The sequence below is a fragment of the Theobroma umbraticum genome, unplaced genomic scaffold (assembly GCF_002168275.2).
Source record: "Theobroma umbraticum cultivar Fairchild unplaced genomic scaffold, ASM216827v3 scaffold_81.0, whole genome shotgun sequence".
NCBI classification, from domain to species: domain Eukaryota; kingdom Viridiplantae; phylum Streptophyta; class Magnoliopsida; order Malvales; family Malvaceae; genus Theobroma; species Theobroma umbraticum.
Genome location: NW_018397268.1, coordinates 231,722 through 249,097, shown reverse-complemented (window position 1 = coordinate 249,097; position 17,376 = coordinate 231,722). Strand labels below are relative to the sequence as shown.

The following is a 17,376-nucleotide window of genomic DNA, read 5'->3' as shown; positions in this document are numbered from 1 at the left end:
CCCACCATGGCTTCCCCCCATGGGAGAAAAGGACGACCTCTCCTTTCTTTTCTCTTTTGACAGGAGCAAAATTATGATCATTACCATAATATATCGAAATGAAAAATGGAGAATCAGATTGCAGAAAATGTCGATAGAAACACACACTTATTCGTTCATAAGCAAAAACGCTTGTTCGGGTAAGACCAAGATATTCAACAATGGGCAATTTCATTCTTAGCCCTTGATAAACATGTGATAAACACGACAGGTAAAAGTCGGCTGCTTTAAGTTTGGACAACTTTCCTGTCTTCCTGAGTTGAACCATAGGGAAACTACATCTCCCATTGTCTCTCAATCATAGAAATAAAGCTCTGAATTGCCAGAGTTAATGTCCAAAATGATTTTGGTTTTCTCAGTCATTAAGCTTTGGAAACATCAAAAAGAATCCACAAGATCTCCATTACCTAGGGATAAATGAAATGTTGATTATTGCCATTGGAATTTATATACACAAATGAAAAGAAAAGTAATTAATCAGACTTTATGACCAAAAAGGACCAAGATTTTTTATTTAGGTAAGACTGAATCTTCAAATATCGAACACTTAGTCCATGAATTTCAGTTATACCTTCTTGCTATTTTAATTGGATTGAATGCACCTAAAGGGTAGACTTAATTTGTACATATTGAAAGGTAGATACATATAGTCAAACTGATTAGTTTAAACCTGCCATGTCCAAATAGAATATGCCTACAAATTCAAACAGGGTGCTATCCTTTTCAAACCAATATGTAATCTAAAACCATTTCTTATCACTTAATTGAAAAACATATAAAATCGATTTAATAAAATTATTAATAAATAATTTTAGTTTGATGATGTGTGTGACGGAGATATCTAAATTTTTTTCTCGTAACATGAGCCAAAAATTCAAAAAAAAAAAACCCTGTGTCAAGAGCAAATGATCAGACAGAAAAAATATGTATTTTAGCAATAAATACAATAAATTTTGCCATCTTCTTCATTTTGAATTAAATTAAAATTCTATTTATGATGTGGTTCAATGAGGTTGATTAGGCCAATTCAAACAGGCATGGGCCGGTGGGGGGGGGGGGGGTGGGGGTGAGAAAAATTAACCGATGGAGTCTGATTTATGAGGTCCAAGGTGGGCCCATTTGTTCTTTTTTCATTGGACGTGGAGCAGCTGCAGTGCGGAGGAGCGTCTGTGCCGCAAGCTCTTAGTTGGGCCCCACAAGCAGCCCATTTCCGCCGACCATTGCCTTTAGTCTTTTCTGAAGTGCCACCGCCCAACCCTTTTTTCCACCGGAGGACAGGGCGGAGGGTTCCTAGTTAATCACTTGTGTCCTACTCTTTGTCCATTTAAATTTCCATCATTTTTTGCTTGTCTAAATCCTTATCTAAAACCCTGATAGAGTTATTTAATTCAATATTAAAATGATAATAAATTGGTGGTATGTGCAATATTTTTAATTGTTTTTATAGGCAATGATTCAGCTTAGGAAACGGGATAAAACAGAAGGGACCCAAAACTCAAACCCTGTTATAGTGCAAGTCAGCATCAAACTCTTATCTCAGCCTTTATTCAAATTTGATCTGCCAAATCCTGTTTAAACAAAGGGTCACCCACAGGAAACCAGAATAAGCTAGACCCAAAAAGGAATCTTATATTGTTTGGCTTTCAGGAATTTTCCTTTTTCCTTCTGATGTGATTTTCCATCCCAAACCAGACAAGGCTCAAGAAAACTACTTTTCTTCCAGGGCTCAACTCCCCCAATATCCACGGGAAGGAAAACCACCTTTGTTTCTCATCTCTTATCCATGCTTCAGGTTTTCCTTTGAAGGATGGTTCAAAGAAAGGTACCCAACAAGCTTGGTATCCAAGCTGATCATATTAAACCAGAGAAGCGGTTGGGGAGCCTCAAACCATCATCTTGTCAGCACCAGGATGGCAAGAACAAAGGAACTGACTTGAAGAAAAAAATGAAGAAGTCAAGATCAATTAAGCTGTCGGATATTGAGGGCCTAAGATCATCACCTGTGAGGAAAACGATTGCTCAACCTGGAAAACCACCACCCCTCAATGTTCCAGCAGCTGCTGCAGCAGCCACACAGAAGAAGTCTGTGATCAAAGCTATGGATGGATCACCAAACTACATGAAGTCCACCAGCAGTTCAGAGGCCAAAAAGGAAGTTTCTCAGGTGAGTTCCCGGAATACTCAAACTGGTTCTGATAGCAAGAATCTACGTAGAAGAAGTTCAACTGGTTCAAAAAGTAGCTCTGGTTCTTCTAATAAACCCGCTAGAACTTTAACAAGGACATCTAGTTTGAAGATGGTGAGGACTTTAACAAAATCTCCTAGTTTCAAACCGGCTAGAGCTTCAGCAAAAAAATGTTCCAGGGTTGCTCTATGTGCAGATATGGATGTGCAGAGAGCTACCTGTTCTTCAACTTTGAAGGACTCAAAGTTTCCCGCTTATCTTATGCTTAATCCCGGGGGAACTGAGTCTGAAGGAACTTCAATTATAAAGGTCTGCCCGTATTCTTACTGTTCTCTTAACGGTCATCATCACACTCCTTTGCCTCCATTGAAATGTTTCTTAAAAGCAAGGAGACGCTCAATGAAAACCCAGAGAAGCATGAAGATGGAAGCATTGGGCCCTCGTAGACTAAAGCCTTCTGCTGATGGAACACAAGAATTCGATGCAGCGCAGGTGGTTTTTGGTAACGACCCTGTCAGCAATGGAGTGGATTTGGGTAACTCCCCTATGTCTCCATTGATGCAAGAAGGGGGCATGGATTTTTTCATTGAAATATATGCAAAAAGCAAAGGGAATGATGCTGAAGCAGACGGCGGAAGCACACAAATGAACGCCAAGAGAATGGATAATTCTGGATGTGGCAATGAAACAACGCCAGAGCATAACACGGAGAAGCCACTTTCGGAGAGTTTATCTGAAGGTTCACCACACGCTGAGATTGATTTTGATGAAAATCTTGAACGTTGCAGTGAAACTTTTTCCGAAGTAAATACCAAGGAAATCCTCTATGAAGAACTAAAACACGATGACGTGGATGAAGATTTCAGAGGAATTTTGGTTAAAGAAAAATCATTACCATGGAACTTTAATGATGGTGATGAACAGGAATGCCTTTCAAGTATTGATATAGACCATACTATGTTTGAAGTTATTGATATGGAGTGGGAAGAGTGCCTATTTTCTGCTTCAGAGCCTGATGATGAAGCCCATTGTTCAATGGAAACTGCTTATAAATCTGATCCAAACATTGGGGATTCGTCAGAAAGTGATAGGAATAATATGCATGACGAATTTGTGATCAGTTCAGATGAAAAAGAAAGCAACATCACCGAGGAAATTCTGGCTGATGGAGCAGAACAGCTCGTCTATGAAGAAGAGACTGCATGCATTGATACGCGTAGCCTAGAATCTGAAACCTTATGCTACGACCGAGTTTCCTCCACTGAGGAGATGTTTGAGGTATTAGTAACCATAGAAGAAGAAGAGAAAGAAGAAAACGCTGAAATAGATTTGACAGGCATTGTTGCAACTCCATTTGCAACAGAGGAGCTGTATGAGGGAGGCAAGGAGAAAATTCTGGAGAATGGAGTTCCTGGAACAGTTAATGAGGTTTCTGAAGCAGATCCTTGGCTAGAAGTTCCTGAAAACAGCTGCACCATTGATGTGAAAGATGAAGCTTTGGAATCAACAGAACAATTTCAGCTTCACTCATTTGATAAGTTAGAGCAGGACAAAGCAATTGAAGATTACAACGTAATCCAGGAGCCAGGGGATTCAGAAGCAAATCTGACAGTCACCGTCAGTGATTTCAGTCCAGAGAAGGAACTTCCAAGTGGCGAAGCTGGAGATGGAATGGAAGCAGGGAAAGTAGCTGATTCTGAACTGTTGATTGGAATTCAAATCTCTGATTCATCTCATGTTTTATCTGGGGCTGATGAAGATGATGAGAAGATAGGTGACATCCAAAACAACCAACTTTGTGAAGTCAACAATGCTATTGATGAGAGTTTCTCAACTCAAGATAGTGTTGATGAAAGCCTTTTTGCTGAGAGTCAAGATCACCCGTCAGATAGGCAACATGAGAACACAAATGTTGTAGACATTCGGAGCATCCTAGAGGAAGATCAAGATGAAGCTAAGTTCAAAGTCCCTACTTCCATGGACTCAGAGGAGCAGAACAGTTCAAGGATGCATAAAACTAGTTTAGCTGAGGGCAGTGAAGAAGTTGGTAAAACAGATTTAGACAGTGCTAGTTCTGGGTTGGACGTGGCAGAAACGTTCCCCACAAGAAGTCATAAAAATAGCCACAATCCAAGAAACAGGTTCTCCTTCACTAGAAGCAATGCTAAGGAAGAAGTGCCGGACAACCATAGCAACAGAAAATGGACAGTTGGACTCAAAAGAAGACATGAGGAGAATTATGAGGAATCAAGGAAGTTCAACCCGCGTGAACCAAATTTCCTGCCTGTTGTTCCTGAACCAGATGCAGAAAAGGTTGATCTCAGGCATCAGATGATGGATGAAAGGAAAAATGCAGAGGAATGGATGCTCGATCATGCACTCCAACAAGCTGTCACCAAACTTGCTCCTGCTAGAAAGAAGAAGGTGGCATTACTTGTTGAAGCCTTTGAAACAGTCCTGCCGATAGCAAAATGTGAAACTCGTTTGAGGCATACTTCAACAGGCTTTGGCCATGGACGACCCATTCAGGCTTGTAACTGATAGTGTTTACCAAGGTAATTAATTCTCTCTATTCCAAGTCCATTCCTCGTTATTGTTTAGTTTTTCTAATTATCTTGGTTTTAGTAGTAAAATACTTCATTTGAATAACAAAATATAAATTCATTAACATCTAATAGACAAGCTCCACCTTCTTATCACTTCCCAGGATATGATCAGATGAAAGTAGCTTTGACAAATTATAGCTGCAATCAGTCTAAGGGTAGAAAGCATCATCATCATCATAGCAAGCGAAGCCAAATACTTTAAACCAGAGTTCTGACAGAGCAACTAACAAGTTGTCAACTGTTGAGAACTGTAGAAGCAGCAACTTGAAACGGTGGGTGGTGGAGTGAGTTGATCTGTGCAAGGATGCAGATGCAAATGCATATTCTCCTGAATTATGTGGGCGAAGTGTGAGTGAAGAACACCTAATTCAAGTTCAAACTAATAGAATTTGTGAAGTGTTTTCAACTGGATCATATCTATCATTTGGAGGTCTATTATGTCTAATGTTATGTACTGATAATCATGGCACTAAGTTTATGTTTAAATAATTACTACTATTATCATCTCCAATGATACATTAATCATCAACTGCTTTTCATGCATTGTTTCTAACCAAGTTGAGCTACGATTATCATACAAGAATTTAACTATTACTCAGATTCATGTATCAGAGTAGGAACATTGACATTCAGTCTTGCAGGAACCAAGAGATCCTAATATAATCATTATCAATTATATCATTCTCCTGAGGTCCAGCATTATCAACATATTAAAAGATACTAATTAGTACAAAGTTGAGGTAAAATATTGATAATGACAAAGAGTAGATCATTCTAATTCTGATAAATCTAAGTGCAGAATATCATTGCAAAAGAATCAAATAACCTTAAAAATCTTTAAAATTTCTAGAAAATCCTTGAAAACACCACACAAATCCTTTGAAATCCATGAAAAAAATTTAAAAATACTTAGAATGACCTTAAACATGCTTAAAAAGAGCCCAAAAATCCTTGAAAAAATATAAAAAAAAATTAAAAATGTGAATAAATAATAAAAAATTAAAAATCTCTTGAAAACATTAAAAGTCTTTAAAAATCCTTCATAAACCCTAAAAACCTTAAATATACACAACTCGTGACCGTCAAGCATTATCGACTGTTAAACATGCCCATATAAATTGAACAGACGACAGAATTTAGACAAACTATTGTTCATCAGAATCAGATATTTTAGGGGGAAAAACTGAGTTTGGTTATTACATTTATCTCAGAAAGAAAATTTTTTCTAATTGTACAAGTCAATTAGTATCTGCATGAGGTAAACACTGTCAACCTCAGAAGTATATTCATGTATAAATAACAAAGTCCTAAACACTTCTTAGCAAATTAAGATGCCATGACTAGTTCTATGTTTGTACTTCACAGACGGAAACAAGAATGTGCATTTAGTTTTCAACAAACATCAGGAGTTGAAACTTCTTGATGGAAGAATTGTATTTTGATTTTGGGTGATTCTAGAAGAAGTGACTGAAGCTCTGCAGTATATTTCCCCAAACTACCAGAAGTTGAGCTTTGTTCTCGCAAACCACCTGCACTAACACCAGCCTGGCCAGGCTCACTCTGCTCCACAGCTTTCTTTGACATAATATCATCATGAAACAACTTAAATGCATCTGTAGTCGACAGAGAATTCACGGAATCACATAACTCCCGGAATTTATCTCTCTTTTCTGGTGTTTCAATCAACTTCTCCCTCAATGTATTCGGAAGACAAGCGAGCGCACTTTCACACAAAATTTGAAACCAAGATTTAGAGCAATGCCGTGCATCAAATGCATAAGCAATCTAGACATCAACAACTAATAAGCAATTTCCTCCACTTTTCAATCTTACCTGGTGACACCTCTAGCAATGCCCCTGTTGCACCCGGCAAAAACTGATTGCTTAAAGCCAATATTAAAACCTTCTTGTGCAGAAGCTTCTTTCCCCGCTATCAGGCCATCACGATATCCAATCTGAAAATTCCCAACATTGAAACTGATATTAAAAACTAAACAACCACCATATCTTTACATACAATGACAAGAAAATCTAAATTGTCAAATACCGTCTGGAATTGGTCATGCCTCCTCTGCCATTCCCGGTCTAAATCAGATAATTTATCCAACTCGTCATCAGAATCACCCCATAAAGATCCATCTCCAGCCTGAACGTTGGCCTCATTGAAACCTGAAAAAAAAAAAGAAAAACAGAAATAACAGCACTAAAAATTGTAACTTTCGAATCCCCTGAGGAATTGCCAGTATTAACTAATTACCATTGGCAGTTGAAGAATGGTCTAAGTGTAATTTGGATAGCTGCAAACTTTCTGAATAGAGCACCTCAGCTAAGCTATTATCCATGTCTCTGTAAAAGAAAAAAAGAACAAACAATCACCTTGGCAATACGTCAAACACGTTCCAAGTTGCAAGCAGTCAATGGATTTTGTTCAAAGTTTTGATCTTTGAGTCCAAATAGTAAAAGCTAAAAATAAAAATCTTTTCCTTTTGCTAATCCCAAGCTAAAACAAGAATCGTCTCACAAGAACCTTCAAATTCCAACACACAATTTCTTTTAAAAAAAATTCTCTGAAGCTTTCCTCATAAATTACCGACTCGTCCTTCTGTTCCTTCTAGTTCTAGGGCTCCAGAATCCCAACTGAACTGAAAGAGTACAGAAACAATTAGAACTTGCCGGTAATTTTCCTAAATGATAGAAAGTTCTGATTTTTCATTTTAAAACTAAAAAGTTTCACCTTCCCCTTTCTTTTGGGCTTTTTCAATGTGGGCTTTCTTGGACCATAAATTAGACGATCGGACCAGCCTATTCGCCGAGGGGATTCCTGTCTTTGAACCAGAAGTGTCAACACGTGTGGGTACTAACTGCTTGCAATGCTGATACATTGCAGAAATTTTGCAGAGCTTTCATTCGTTTTCCAACAGTTAGAACAAGAAAACTTAAGCATCACAATCTCTTGATGACTAGGAGCTCCTCTTGCTGGTATAAATGTATGGCACCAATCATTATTTCTCTTTGTATAAAGTATTTGTTTCGTTATTTACTCCAAAAAGATCATAAGACTTGTACATTGAAATACAAGTCAGAAATTCCTAATGAAAATTTAGGGAGGATCATTGCTAGCATCTTAGCTGATGAATGTACATGCAGAGTAACATGGCTGAGCCTGATTGTTCAAGCTAAGGGTAATAGGTGATATGAAAGAATAGATGGCTCATAGAAAATGCTTTGGAGCTTTGGATTTGCTTAAAGCAAAGATTACTTCAACATCAGTCACATTATATCAAACTTAAATCAAGATTATGAAAGTGTTATGGAATATCCATAAATTTAGGTAAGATTTGTTGCCAACTAGAGGGAAAATAGTCATTGATACGCTAACAATTGATGGTCACATAATTTGAAATAAGATCATGCACAAGCTATAGCTCATTGCAAAGATTTCTGTTTCCATTTATTTCATCTTTCATGTGTTATCATTTAAGAGTTGGTTTAACATTCATCCTTTCACAAAATCGTCCTAGCTTTAATTATAATTTTTTTAAGTGCATATCATCAACCAACAAGCATTCTTTGCACCCGAACATTTAGCTTATTAGTTGATACATAATCCCGCTAGCAAAGTTCAAATCCCCTTCCTCAAATCTTAAAAAAAAAAACAACAAGAACCATTCTTGATTTTTGTCAAGATGCAGTATAGAGTATCACAGTTTAGAAAATGATGGGGACATCACGGAACCTTGTACTTGGCCTTAACTAGTTGGAGATAGGGTATAGTGAAAGCAAAATCATTCTTCGTTTGAAATCAAAGAGCTTTTCATAGTGTCAAACAACATCAAGAAGACCACTTGCTTTTATAAAAGTCATTAAAAAAAAATAAAAGGAAAGTGAAAGGAAAGGGCAACAGTTTCTTCAAAACTCATCAACCGTGGTGCTACCTCTTATATAAGGCCAATTCTCATTTTGACTGACAATTTAAGAACATCAAGCTTTCCCATTGTGCAAACCAATCTAAAAATGGCCACTTTTTCCATTTGCCTTCTCGTCACCTTTAATTTCATTATCTTCTCAAACTTCTGCAATGCTGTTTATGGCATCTTCTGTGAGGAAACTACCTAGGCAATAGCAATAAAGAGTGTAGAAAAAACATCCCACCTCCACTTTTACTTCCATGATGTCATTAGTGGGAAACAACCCAGTGCTGTGAAAATTGCTGGACCACCAAACAGCGCCGGGTATGGATTTGGAGCCACCATGATGATGGATGATGCATTGACAGAAGGGCCAGAAATCAGCTCAAAGCTGGTTGGAAGAGCTCAAGGGATGTATGCCATTGCCGCACAAGAAGAGTTGTCATTGCTAATGGTTATGAATTTTGCATTCATTGAAGGAACTTACAATGGCAGCAGCATCAGCATCCTTGGGAGGAATCCTGTTCTCCATGATATAAGGGAAATGCCTATTGTTGGAGGTAGTGGAGTGTTTAGACTTGCTCGTGGCTATGCATTGGCCAATACAATTCGGCTTGATTACAAGACTGGAGATGCCACTGTTGAGTACCATGTCTATGTATCACATTATTGAGTTTCATATTGAGCTAGAGTGACACGGCATCTGCCATGAGCAGTCATGCCACAAATGTAGCTGTAGCTTGGTTTTCCTTTTTTGGGCTTATGTTTATTTGTTGCTTCACATGTCTTTTGCAGCAGTCAACATTTTTATCTTTAAGTTATGGAACATTGATTACTTTATACAATCAGAAATGGTTATCTTTTCTCTTACCCTTTTCACTTTTCTTGCTTCTGATGCTTAAGCCATAAATCAAAATTCATCATGGAGAAAGAGGTCATTAGACCAAATAGTGCCTGCCAAAAGCCAAGCACCCTAAAGGGGACAGGGAGCTGAGCTTCACAAACTATTCTATGCTCTGCGTTGTGGGCCAAGGCTACACTGGGACCGCTTAGTTGGATCTGATAGCAGCCCAAGCTTCAATCAGGGGTTGGGTTGTTGGGCAGAAGAATATAACTTTGGGTCTGTTGGGTTATTGAAGAATGATTTATGTTTAAATGATTTTCCTCACTCAAAGCAGAAAAATTTTGATGCATTTTTACAATTATTACCATTGATTAATAACATCAATTATTTTTGTTTTGGTGGGATATGAAAATTCTTTTGGTAATGGTGGTATTAGAATTACAAAGTAATAGTAGGGAGTAAAATCAATGTAAATCACAATCTCGAATTGTGATAATTTATTCGAATATCATATTTTATTAAATAATTGATAGTTTAACTTATTTTCATTTTTTAAAATAACTGATACAACTTAAAAATCATACTTTCTACTACTAATCCTTAGAACAAAATGGCCATGAATTTTGGGGACCATTCACCATGCTATAACAGCAAAAGCAAGTTTGTGCAGCCAACATGGGAATGAGGAGGGGAAAGTAAAGGGGAGCTGTGATTACCTATTGGCAGTAAAGCTGCGAGGCCTTTGTTTGTGAAGGAAGCAAGCATGCTTTGAAAAGGCTTGGTAGGTATACATTGAGCACAGGGCACTCACTGATCTACCATTATGACTACATCTAAGATCAATGAATTCTCTTTTCAGAAAGAGAAGGTAGAAAAGCATATGCAATCCTAAAGTTTACAACTAATGAAAACTTTGAATCCAAGGCCCTGCAGCATAAAACTATATATTCCTAGCTAGTATTTTATGACTTAGCTATCACTATCAGCTAACTAAGATTATATCTGAAATAATGCTGCCACACGATCAAATGATTGATTAATTAAGATCAAGTGCATTTTATATTCTTTTTTATCACATTTTTTGCTCTTAATTATGCTTCTTTTTGTGTTTCATTTGCTCAAGCCATCATGTAGTGATGATATGATTAAGCTGATCTGCTCACAGTTTTGTGTGGGAGCTTTCTTTATGTTCACTGCTTAAACCATTCAGGCCAGAAGTGGTGTTTCACATGGCCAACAACCTTTTCTTGATTAAGTGTTGCATGCTTCTATGGTCGCCATAATCATGAAAACCATTTATTGGCATTTCTTCCTCCCAGAGTCACGAAAAATTAAGGAATCATTTCTTCCCAAAAACAATAAGCTACATTTTCATTACCCTATAAATACCCTCTATGGGAAGCTGACCATTGCAGTTGAATCCTGCACCTTGAATGGCTTCCTTTGCAACTCAAACTCTCTTCATCTTGTTCTTGACCCTCTTCTCAACTTTCTTCATTACAATTAATGGAGAGTTCTCAAGTCAATCCCCTATAACATCCACAGAACGCATGGCGAAAATGACCCGCCTCCACTTCTACTTCCATGACATCGTAGATGGGAAAAACCCTACAGCCATGAAAATCATTAGGCCACCAAACAATTCACTTGGTTCATTTGGTACTACTTTCATGGTAGACGATCCATTGACAGAAAGTCCTGAGCCTAATTCGAAACTTGTGGGAAGAGCACAGGGGATTTACGCTTTGGCTTCGCAACATGATGTAGGCTTGCTTATGGTCATGAATTTCGCTTTCTCTGAGGGAATTTACAATGGAAGTGCACTAAGCATTCTTGGCTGGAATGCAGTTTTTCACACGGTCAGGGAAATGCCAATAGTTGGAGGTAGTGGACTTTTCCGCTTTGCTCATGGTTATGCTTTGGCCAAGACAGTTTGGTTTAATCAGAATGGAGATGCTGTAGTTGAATATAATGTGTCTGTTGTGCACTACTGAACAAGTGCTGTACTTGCTTGGAATTGAACAAACTTTTGTTTTTCTTGCTTTCATCATATCTACTTGCTTTAAGGTGTTTCTCCTATAGCCTAAAAAGAGAGTGTGATTTTCTGGTTTTCTACTTCCTAAGAAATCTATCATAGGTTTCCAGGAAAATGGATGGCTTTTAGAATTTCTGTCATAGATGCTAGACCTGTTATCTGATTTGTCAATTGACTTGTTCAGTCCCCAGGACATGTTACAACTATAGACCTTTAAGGAAATTTTCTGTCAACATGATAACTAAATGAAGCAAAGTTGCATTCCTAGAGAGTAAACTAAAGAATTCAAGATGTGAAGTACTTGTCCGGGAGAGGCAGGTATTGAGGGATTACTTAGAAACACCAATGGGGAGACAATAATGTCATTTTCCAAGTCCGTAGGCATTGGAGACTCAAACTTAACACAGATATTAGTGATAAAGGAAGCTTTTTTAATGTTCTCAGCTTCAAGATGGGGAAGCTCCCACAAACTTATAGTGGAAAGTAATTCCACTAATGCTGTGAAGTGGTCCACTTAACCAGAGACAGCCCCGTGGAGACTCAGAAAATGGGTACTTCATATTGAAATGCTAAAGAAACGAGTTAAAGAATGGGAAGTCAAACACACTCTTTGGAAGGCAAACTGACAGGCCGATACCCCTGCAAAATCTGTTATTGTCAGAGAGGAGGACCTTATCAATGTATGGGACGATGTTACTAGAGTTAGAGCTGCAAATGCAGAAGACCCAAGCAACAGAGCTTTTTCCCGTATGGATTAGGAAGTCTGGATCAGGTTCATTCTGTCCTTATTGCACGGGAAATATGGACACAAGGTAGTTGTGGTGTTTGTGGAACAGTTGTTGTGCACTTGTTGGGAGGTTTACTTTCTCAACTATCTTGATGTCATGGTAGAAATTAGGGGCTGAGGTGAATTTGTACAGGATGTGCAGGGTTAGCATGTTATGGAACTCCCGAGATGGTCTAAGGGCATTGTGGGAGATTTTGTGTTGGTATACCCCTATTAACTTTTGCAAGAGGTGTAGCGATGCAAAATCCTTGTAAAAAGGTGAACGATGGTTCCCAATTATGATTAATGCATTATGAAATTTCAAAAAGAAAGTACATATAAATCAACGTGGAAAGGTTTGAGCTCTTGAACAGATCAGAAAAAGCTATGGGAAAGCTTGCTCAAAAGGAATTTTCCATCATTGATGAACATGAAAAGTTATTAGATACGAAGTGACTCAAAAGTCTCCCAGAAGTTTTTATGCAAATAAGAGTTCCAAAACAAGCACGGACTACATGGTGGCAGCCTGAGGAAATGAATCAGATATGTTTAAATTTTTAGAAGTAAATACAGAATGAATAGTCTTATACATCTAAACTAACAAACTAGCAAACAGAAAAAGAGAAACCTGGGAGTCAAGGAGAAATTTGCTGGAACTTTTCATTGGAACACTTTTATATTTCAGAGGAAGAAAAACTTAATATTCTTTACAGAGAGAAGAACACGAAAAAAGGAGGAAACAAGCACACACAAAGTGAGTAACAACTTAATCGTACCGCCTAAACCCCCAGGCTGACATTGAATATAGGGGTCTTTCTTGCCAGCACATAACCAAACACCCATTCTCTTCTTTGATCTTATAACCATCATAGTTATTGGTCTGCAACAACCTTCCTGCCTGCAACATGCCATGGTAGCTTAAAGGCACCCTTCCAAAGCCCGCCAACTCAAGTCTCAGAATCCATTTCTCAAGCTTCTCATGTCTCTCCTTTCTCTCAAGACCCTCACATGCTATAATATTCTTAATTTCCTCTCCAAAAAGCATCTTCTCAACCTTTTGTCGCTCTAGCGGTGCTCTTGATACTGTGGACTCTAAGCAATCGAAGAGCGCAGCGTAGAAATTCAATGCTTCCATTACCCTCTCCATTAAAGTAGGGCCATTATGGTTGGACTCCTGCTCGGTTACTACAATAAGTTTTGGTGACTGTGCCCGAAGTGCAGTTAGAAAGCTCCCCAACTTTGGTGCTGGAGCTAGGGACAGCGGGGATGATGGTGATGGTGATGCTAAGTCCGAAGAACTTGGGCTATATGTATGGACTGGTTCTTTCTCAAGCCACTCTCCTAAAGTACGTTGGTTCATCTGCAAGACTCTATGTGGTCGACTACTATTGAGGTTCTTAGACACTGATGGTGAGTTAATGTTCCTTCTAAGCATCTCATCATCAGTAGCCAGGAAGGAATGAAGCTGAAGCACAGAACTGACTGCAAGAGCTTCTCCAGTCTTGACACGCAAACTTTCTAGATCAAGATTCTCTAACTTGCAAACTATTGGGTTAAACTGAAATGGGATGTCCAATTTTTCAGCTTCTTCTGTCAACCGAAGGGCCATTTGCTCTAACACCTCTCTCTGTTCATGAATGCCTGTAATTCTCAGATGGGGTGGCCCTTCTGGCCTTGCACTAAATGTCTGAAAAAGATTGATCCACTGTGCGGGCTCAGAGGAATTGAGATCTATGATATGAACCATCTTCTCCCCCTCCATAGCTTCTACAATGGCCTGATTTGTAATAACGTATGCAAGCTTTAAGAAGGGGAATAGCTCAAAGTACAATTTTTGAACAAGAATTTCCTCTGTCACTGATGATATTTTTGTGGAATTCAGTGCTTTGTGAAGACCAGGCCATGCTTTGAGCATCCTGTCAGCAAGTGCCTCGGTGAAGTAAGCAGCAATTCTTTGCATGGTATCTCCATCAGGAGAGGCCAAGTGTGATATTTGCTCTAGGCCAATATTGGCATTCTCAAGACTGCCGGCAGCTACATGGTTAGCACATTGAACAAGAAGATGGATCAGATATAAACCCCTCTCCTCAGATTTGAGCTCCCGGAGCCATGGGAATGGCGAACCTAAACCAGGAGACAGCGACATCCAGGGGATGAACGGAACTGGTGGTGAAGTCACAGAAGATGGTCGCTCTTGGATCATTCCTGCCATTAACAGTCAGAGCAAGCTAAGGCCCCCTGAAATATAAAATTCCGGCATATTGTTCAGTGAACAGCTGATGTCTAAACAATTTGATGCAAAATCAGTCCAAATGCTATATTTAAATAGTTCAAAAAGCAAATAGCATTACTTGAAAGCAATTTGAAAGAAACAGAGGAAAGCAAAAACAAGGCTCTGTTTTTAAATTTTTCCTGTTTTGACTGTACAGATATTAGCTGAGTGGAACACACCCGCCCACCCACCTCTCCCCCCTGCTTTCTTGGTCATGAAAAGTTTTAGTATGAAACTTAAAAGCTCCTTTTTTATTCTATCTCAATGCTTTCACAGCTAAACAAAGAGACTGAAGGCAAATTCACTTTCATCTTTATACAAAATCATAAAATAAGCCCACGTACTTGTCAATGAGAGATTGTTAAAAGTTTTCCATCCGTTTCCCAGGTGTTCTCAGCAATCAAAACAGAGACTGAAGCAAACTTCCAATACAAAAGCAGAGGAAAGCTCATATTTTCATCAAAAAAGATTCTCTACCGAGTAAGAGAATTGTTCAAACCAATCAACAGAGATCATGAAACAGAGACAGGGAATTACCAGTAAAAGTAGAGCTAAAATTCTCCTGAGGAAAACAGATCAAACAGAGCAATAAATTAAAATTCCCAACTGGGTTTTGAAATTCATCGAAGTCCCAGAAGACTCCTTAAGAAAATTGGAAAAACTTGGTAACTCAAATCTCTTTTTCCATCAGAGTGGTTTCATCACTAAAAGCAGGTTTGGTTTGGTGGTCTAAGGTTTTGTTGGAAAGTGAGTCAATTGGAATTAAAGCTCTTGTCTTGAAGGACTTTTCCATAGCTGCTTTGGCAACAATACAAGAGGTTGTTTTTGTCCTCATTGTTTTGTTTGTCTTTTGGAGGGTTCAGAAGAATATGGAATTTCTTGAAATACATAGAGAGCATATAGACCGAGCCCTCTCTGTCTCTGCCTCTCTCTCTCTCCATCCATATTTCCTCTCTCTACAAATGTTCTTGTTACTGTCTATCTATTACTGTGTCTCTTACAACTACACTAGTCTTAAAAGACACCTGCCTTTGTTCCATTCTCTCACTAAGTTTGATTTGTTTTTGTCAGCATGTGAAGTGGATGGGAATAAGAGCTGGCCAAAATTGGTATTATGCTCAAACACAACACAAAGCCAAACATGCCCTACCAACAAAACAACGCCCTTGCTTGTTGCTTAGCGGGTGATAGTGGGGATTGCAAGGGAAGCCTTTCCATATGCCTCCAAATCAAGTATTTGTTCTCTTTTCAAACGCAAAGACCATCCACCTGGGGGTTTCTTCTTGCATCAGGACAAAGAGACAAGCAAGTTTTAAGAAAAGCCAAAAGTAGATAGAAGATTCAACTTTAGGAATGGTCTGGTCCTTGGGGTGTGTGAGAGAGTGGCTTGGTTTGGATTCTATTAGCCTCATTCCTTGTTTTCTACAAAAAAATGTTTTAGATCTGTTCTTTTAGACTGTAATGAAGATCCAAATTATGCCACATAATCATGGCTTAGTGATTTACCACATCATCTACTTGATTAGCTGAATCTTGTTAGTGGGCAAATGTGATGCCCACTTACCTCCATTTTCATTGTTATGTTTTGTTCTTATACCTTTTGTCCATTGTTTTATGGGCTTAGTTGTGGCGGTAGCAGTAGTGGCCAGCAATTTTATGTCTTTGCTCTTTTCAAGTTATGCATGCTCCAAATCAAGCACGAGAAAGTTGGTAAATCTTCTGAATCATTGTATTCTACAGTTTAATGATCTCACATCACTTTAAAGAAAGAAGACTTTTTTGTTCAACTTGTCACTAGATGCGATTGAGAGTGGATTATCATATGATTTGCTACAAGAAAACAAGCAAACCCAATGCCCATTTGTACCAATAGAAGGTCTTGAACCTTTAACTTCAGGTGGTGATGCAACTGACAGATGGGGCTTGGTAGCTTCTTCAGCTTCAATTTTAACAAATGCCTATGTGTAAATGACAATTTGATGTATGTCTATGACTACTTGTTCATGCACCCTTTGTTTAGTTTCATTTTCTCAAGAGAAAACAGGCCTGCAGAGAAATCTGAAGCATGCAATCTGTGAATTTCATAAACCAGACAACATCTTAAAACTTTCTATCATGGAACAATATCAATGAAACATCAGATTTTCAGCATCATATAAACGTGTACACCATTAACTTTTTGTCCAAGATGTTAAAATACCAGAACAGATTAGCATGCTCTAACATGAAATACACATGTAAGAAACTAACTAGAAAGTGGAGAAAACTCTCTGGGAAAAGGTTATCCCACTTGTTTCTTTTTGTTTGTATTGTGCTAATTAATACAGCTGATTATTCTTTTGTTTTGTGTTGAAGAAAATTAAGGTGAATGGATCCCTCTACCCCCTGCCCTACCACCACCATTGATCTCTAGAAGAAACGTAGAGAATGAGTCAGCTATTGCGTCTACCCTTCATCAGCCACATACAAGTAGACAGCTCCAAGCATATGTGATTAATTGTTTGCAATCTCTGCACTTAATCTTATATCTATATTCTAGTGTTATCAATATGGTATAAACCCTTCATTCTTGTTTCATTTTCCAGTAAATTTACTCAAGAAGTTTCTCCAATTTCAATCATTCATGCACAACATAAAGGGTTATAATATTAGGTAATCATCAAAAGTTTCAAACCAAGTGAAGATAAGCTCATAGATTTGGACTTAATGAAGAGGTTTGGT

General features: G+C 38.3%; 3 protein-coding genes and 2 pseudogenes across 6 annotated transcripts; 3 read left to right on the top strand and 2 right to left on the bottom strand.

The window, feature by feature from the left end:
• Positions 1 to 1,505: 1,505 nt before the first annotated feature.
• On the top strand, positions 1,506 to 5,319 carry LOC110424983 (Plant calmodulin-binding protein-like protein). Its single transcript, XM_021439716.2, has 2 exons — positions 1,506 to 4,779; positions 4,932 to 5,319. Exon 1 carries the CDS (start codon positions 1,847 to 1,849, stop codon positions 4,763 to 4,765), a length of 2,919 nt encoding a protein of 972 aa, XP_021295391.1. The 5' UTR covers positions 1,506 to 1,846; the 3' UTR covers positions 4,766 to 4,779; positions 4,932 to 5,319.
• A 159-nt stretch (positions 5,320 to 5,478) lies between these two features.
• LOC110424984 (uncharacterized) lies at positions 5,479 to 7,525 on the bottom strand. 3 transcript variants are annotated; one of them, XM_089785058.1, is made up of 5 exons: positions 7,316 to 7,525; positions 7,088 to 7,178; positions 6,878 to 6,999; positions 6,664 to 6,785; positions 5,479 to 6,553 (listed from the first exon to the last, which is right to left on the bottom strand). In XM_089785058.1, exons 2-5 carry the CDS (start codon positions 7,170 to 7,172, stop codon positions 6,223 to 6,225), a joined length of 660 nt encoding a protein of 219 aa, XP_089641184.1. In that variant the 5' UTR covers positions 7,173 to 7,178; positions 7,316 to 7,525; the 3' UTR covers positions 5,479 to 6,222. The 3 variants fall into 3 exon arrangements, with proteins under 3 accessions (XP_089641184.1, XP_021295393.1, XP_021295395.1); XM_021439718.1 differs by having other exon boundaries at positions 7,088 to 7,176; positions 7,358 to 7,518; XM_021439720.2 differs by having other exon boundaries at positions 7,088 to 7,176; positions 7,421 to 7,485.
• Positions 7,526 to 8,327: 802 nt separating this feature from the next.
• LOC110425248 (dirigent protein 22 pseudogene) lies at positions 8,328 to 9,608 on the top strand (annotated as a pseudogene).
• A 1,339-nt stretch (positions 9,609 to 10,947) lies between these two features.
• On the top strand, positions 10,948 to 11,654 carry LOC110425154 (dirigent protein 22 pseudogene; annotated as a pseudogene).
• Positions 11,655 to 13,039: 1,385 nt separating this feature from the next.
• SCL3 (scarecrow-like 3) lies at positions 13,040 to 15,620 on the bottom strand. Of its 2 annotated transcripts, none has more exons than XM_021440022.1 (2): positions 15,193 to 15,620; positions 13,040 to 14,621 (listed from the first exon to the last, which is right to left on the bottom strand). In XM_021440022.1, exon 2 carries the CDS (start codon positions 14,593 to 14,595, stop codon positions 13,150 to 13,152), a length of 1,446 nt encoding a protein of 481 aa, XP_021295697.1. In that variant the 5' UTR covers positions 14,596 to 14,621; positions 15,193 to 15,620; the 3' UTR covers positions 13,040 to 13,149. The 2 variants fall into 2 exon arrangements, with proteins under 2 accessions (XP_021295697.1, XP_021295698.1); XM_021440023.1 differs by lacking the exon at positions 15,193 to 15,620 and adding an exon at positions 15,000 to 15,162.
• Positions 15,621 to 17,376: the final 1,756 nt, after the last annotated feature.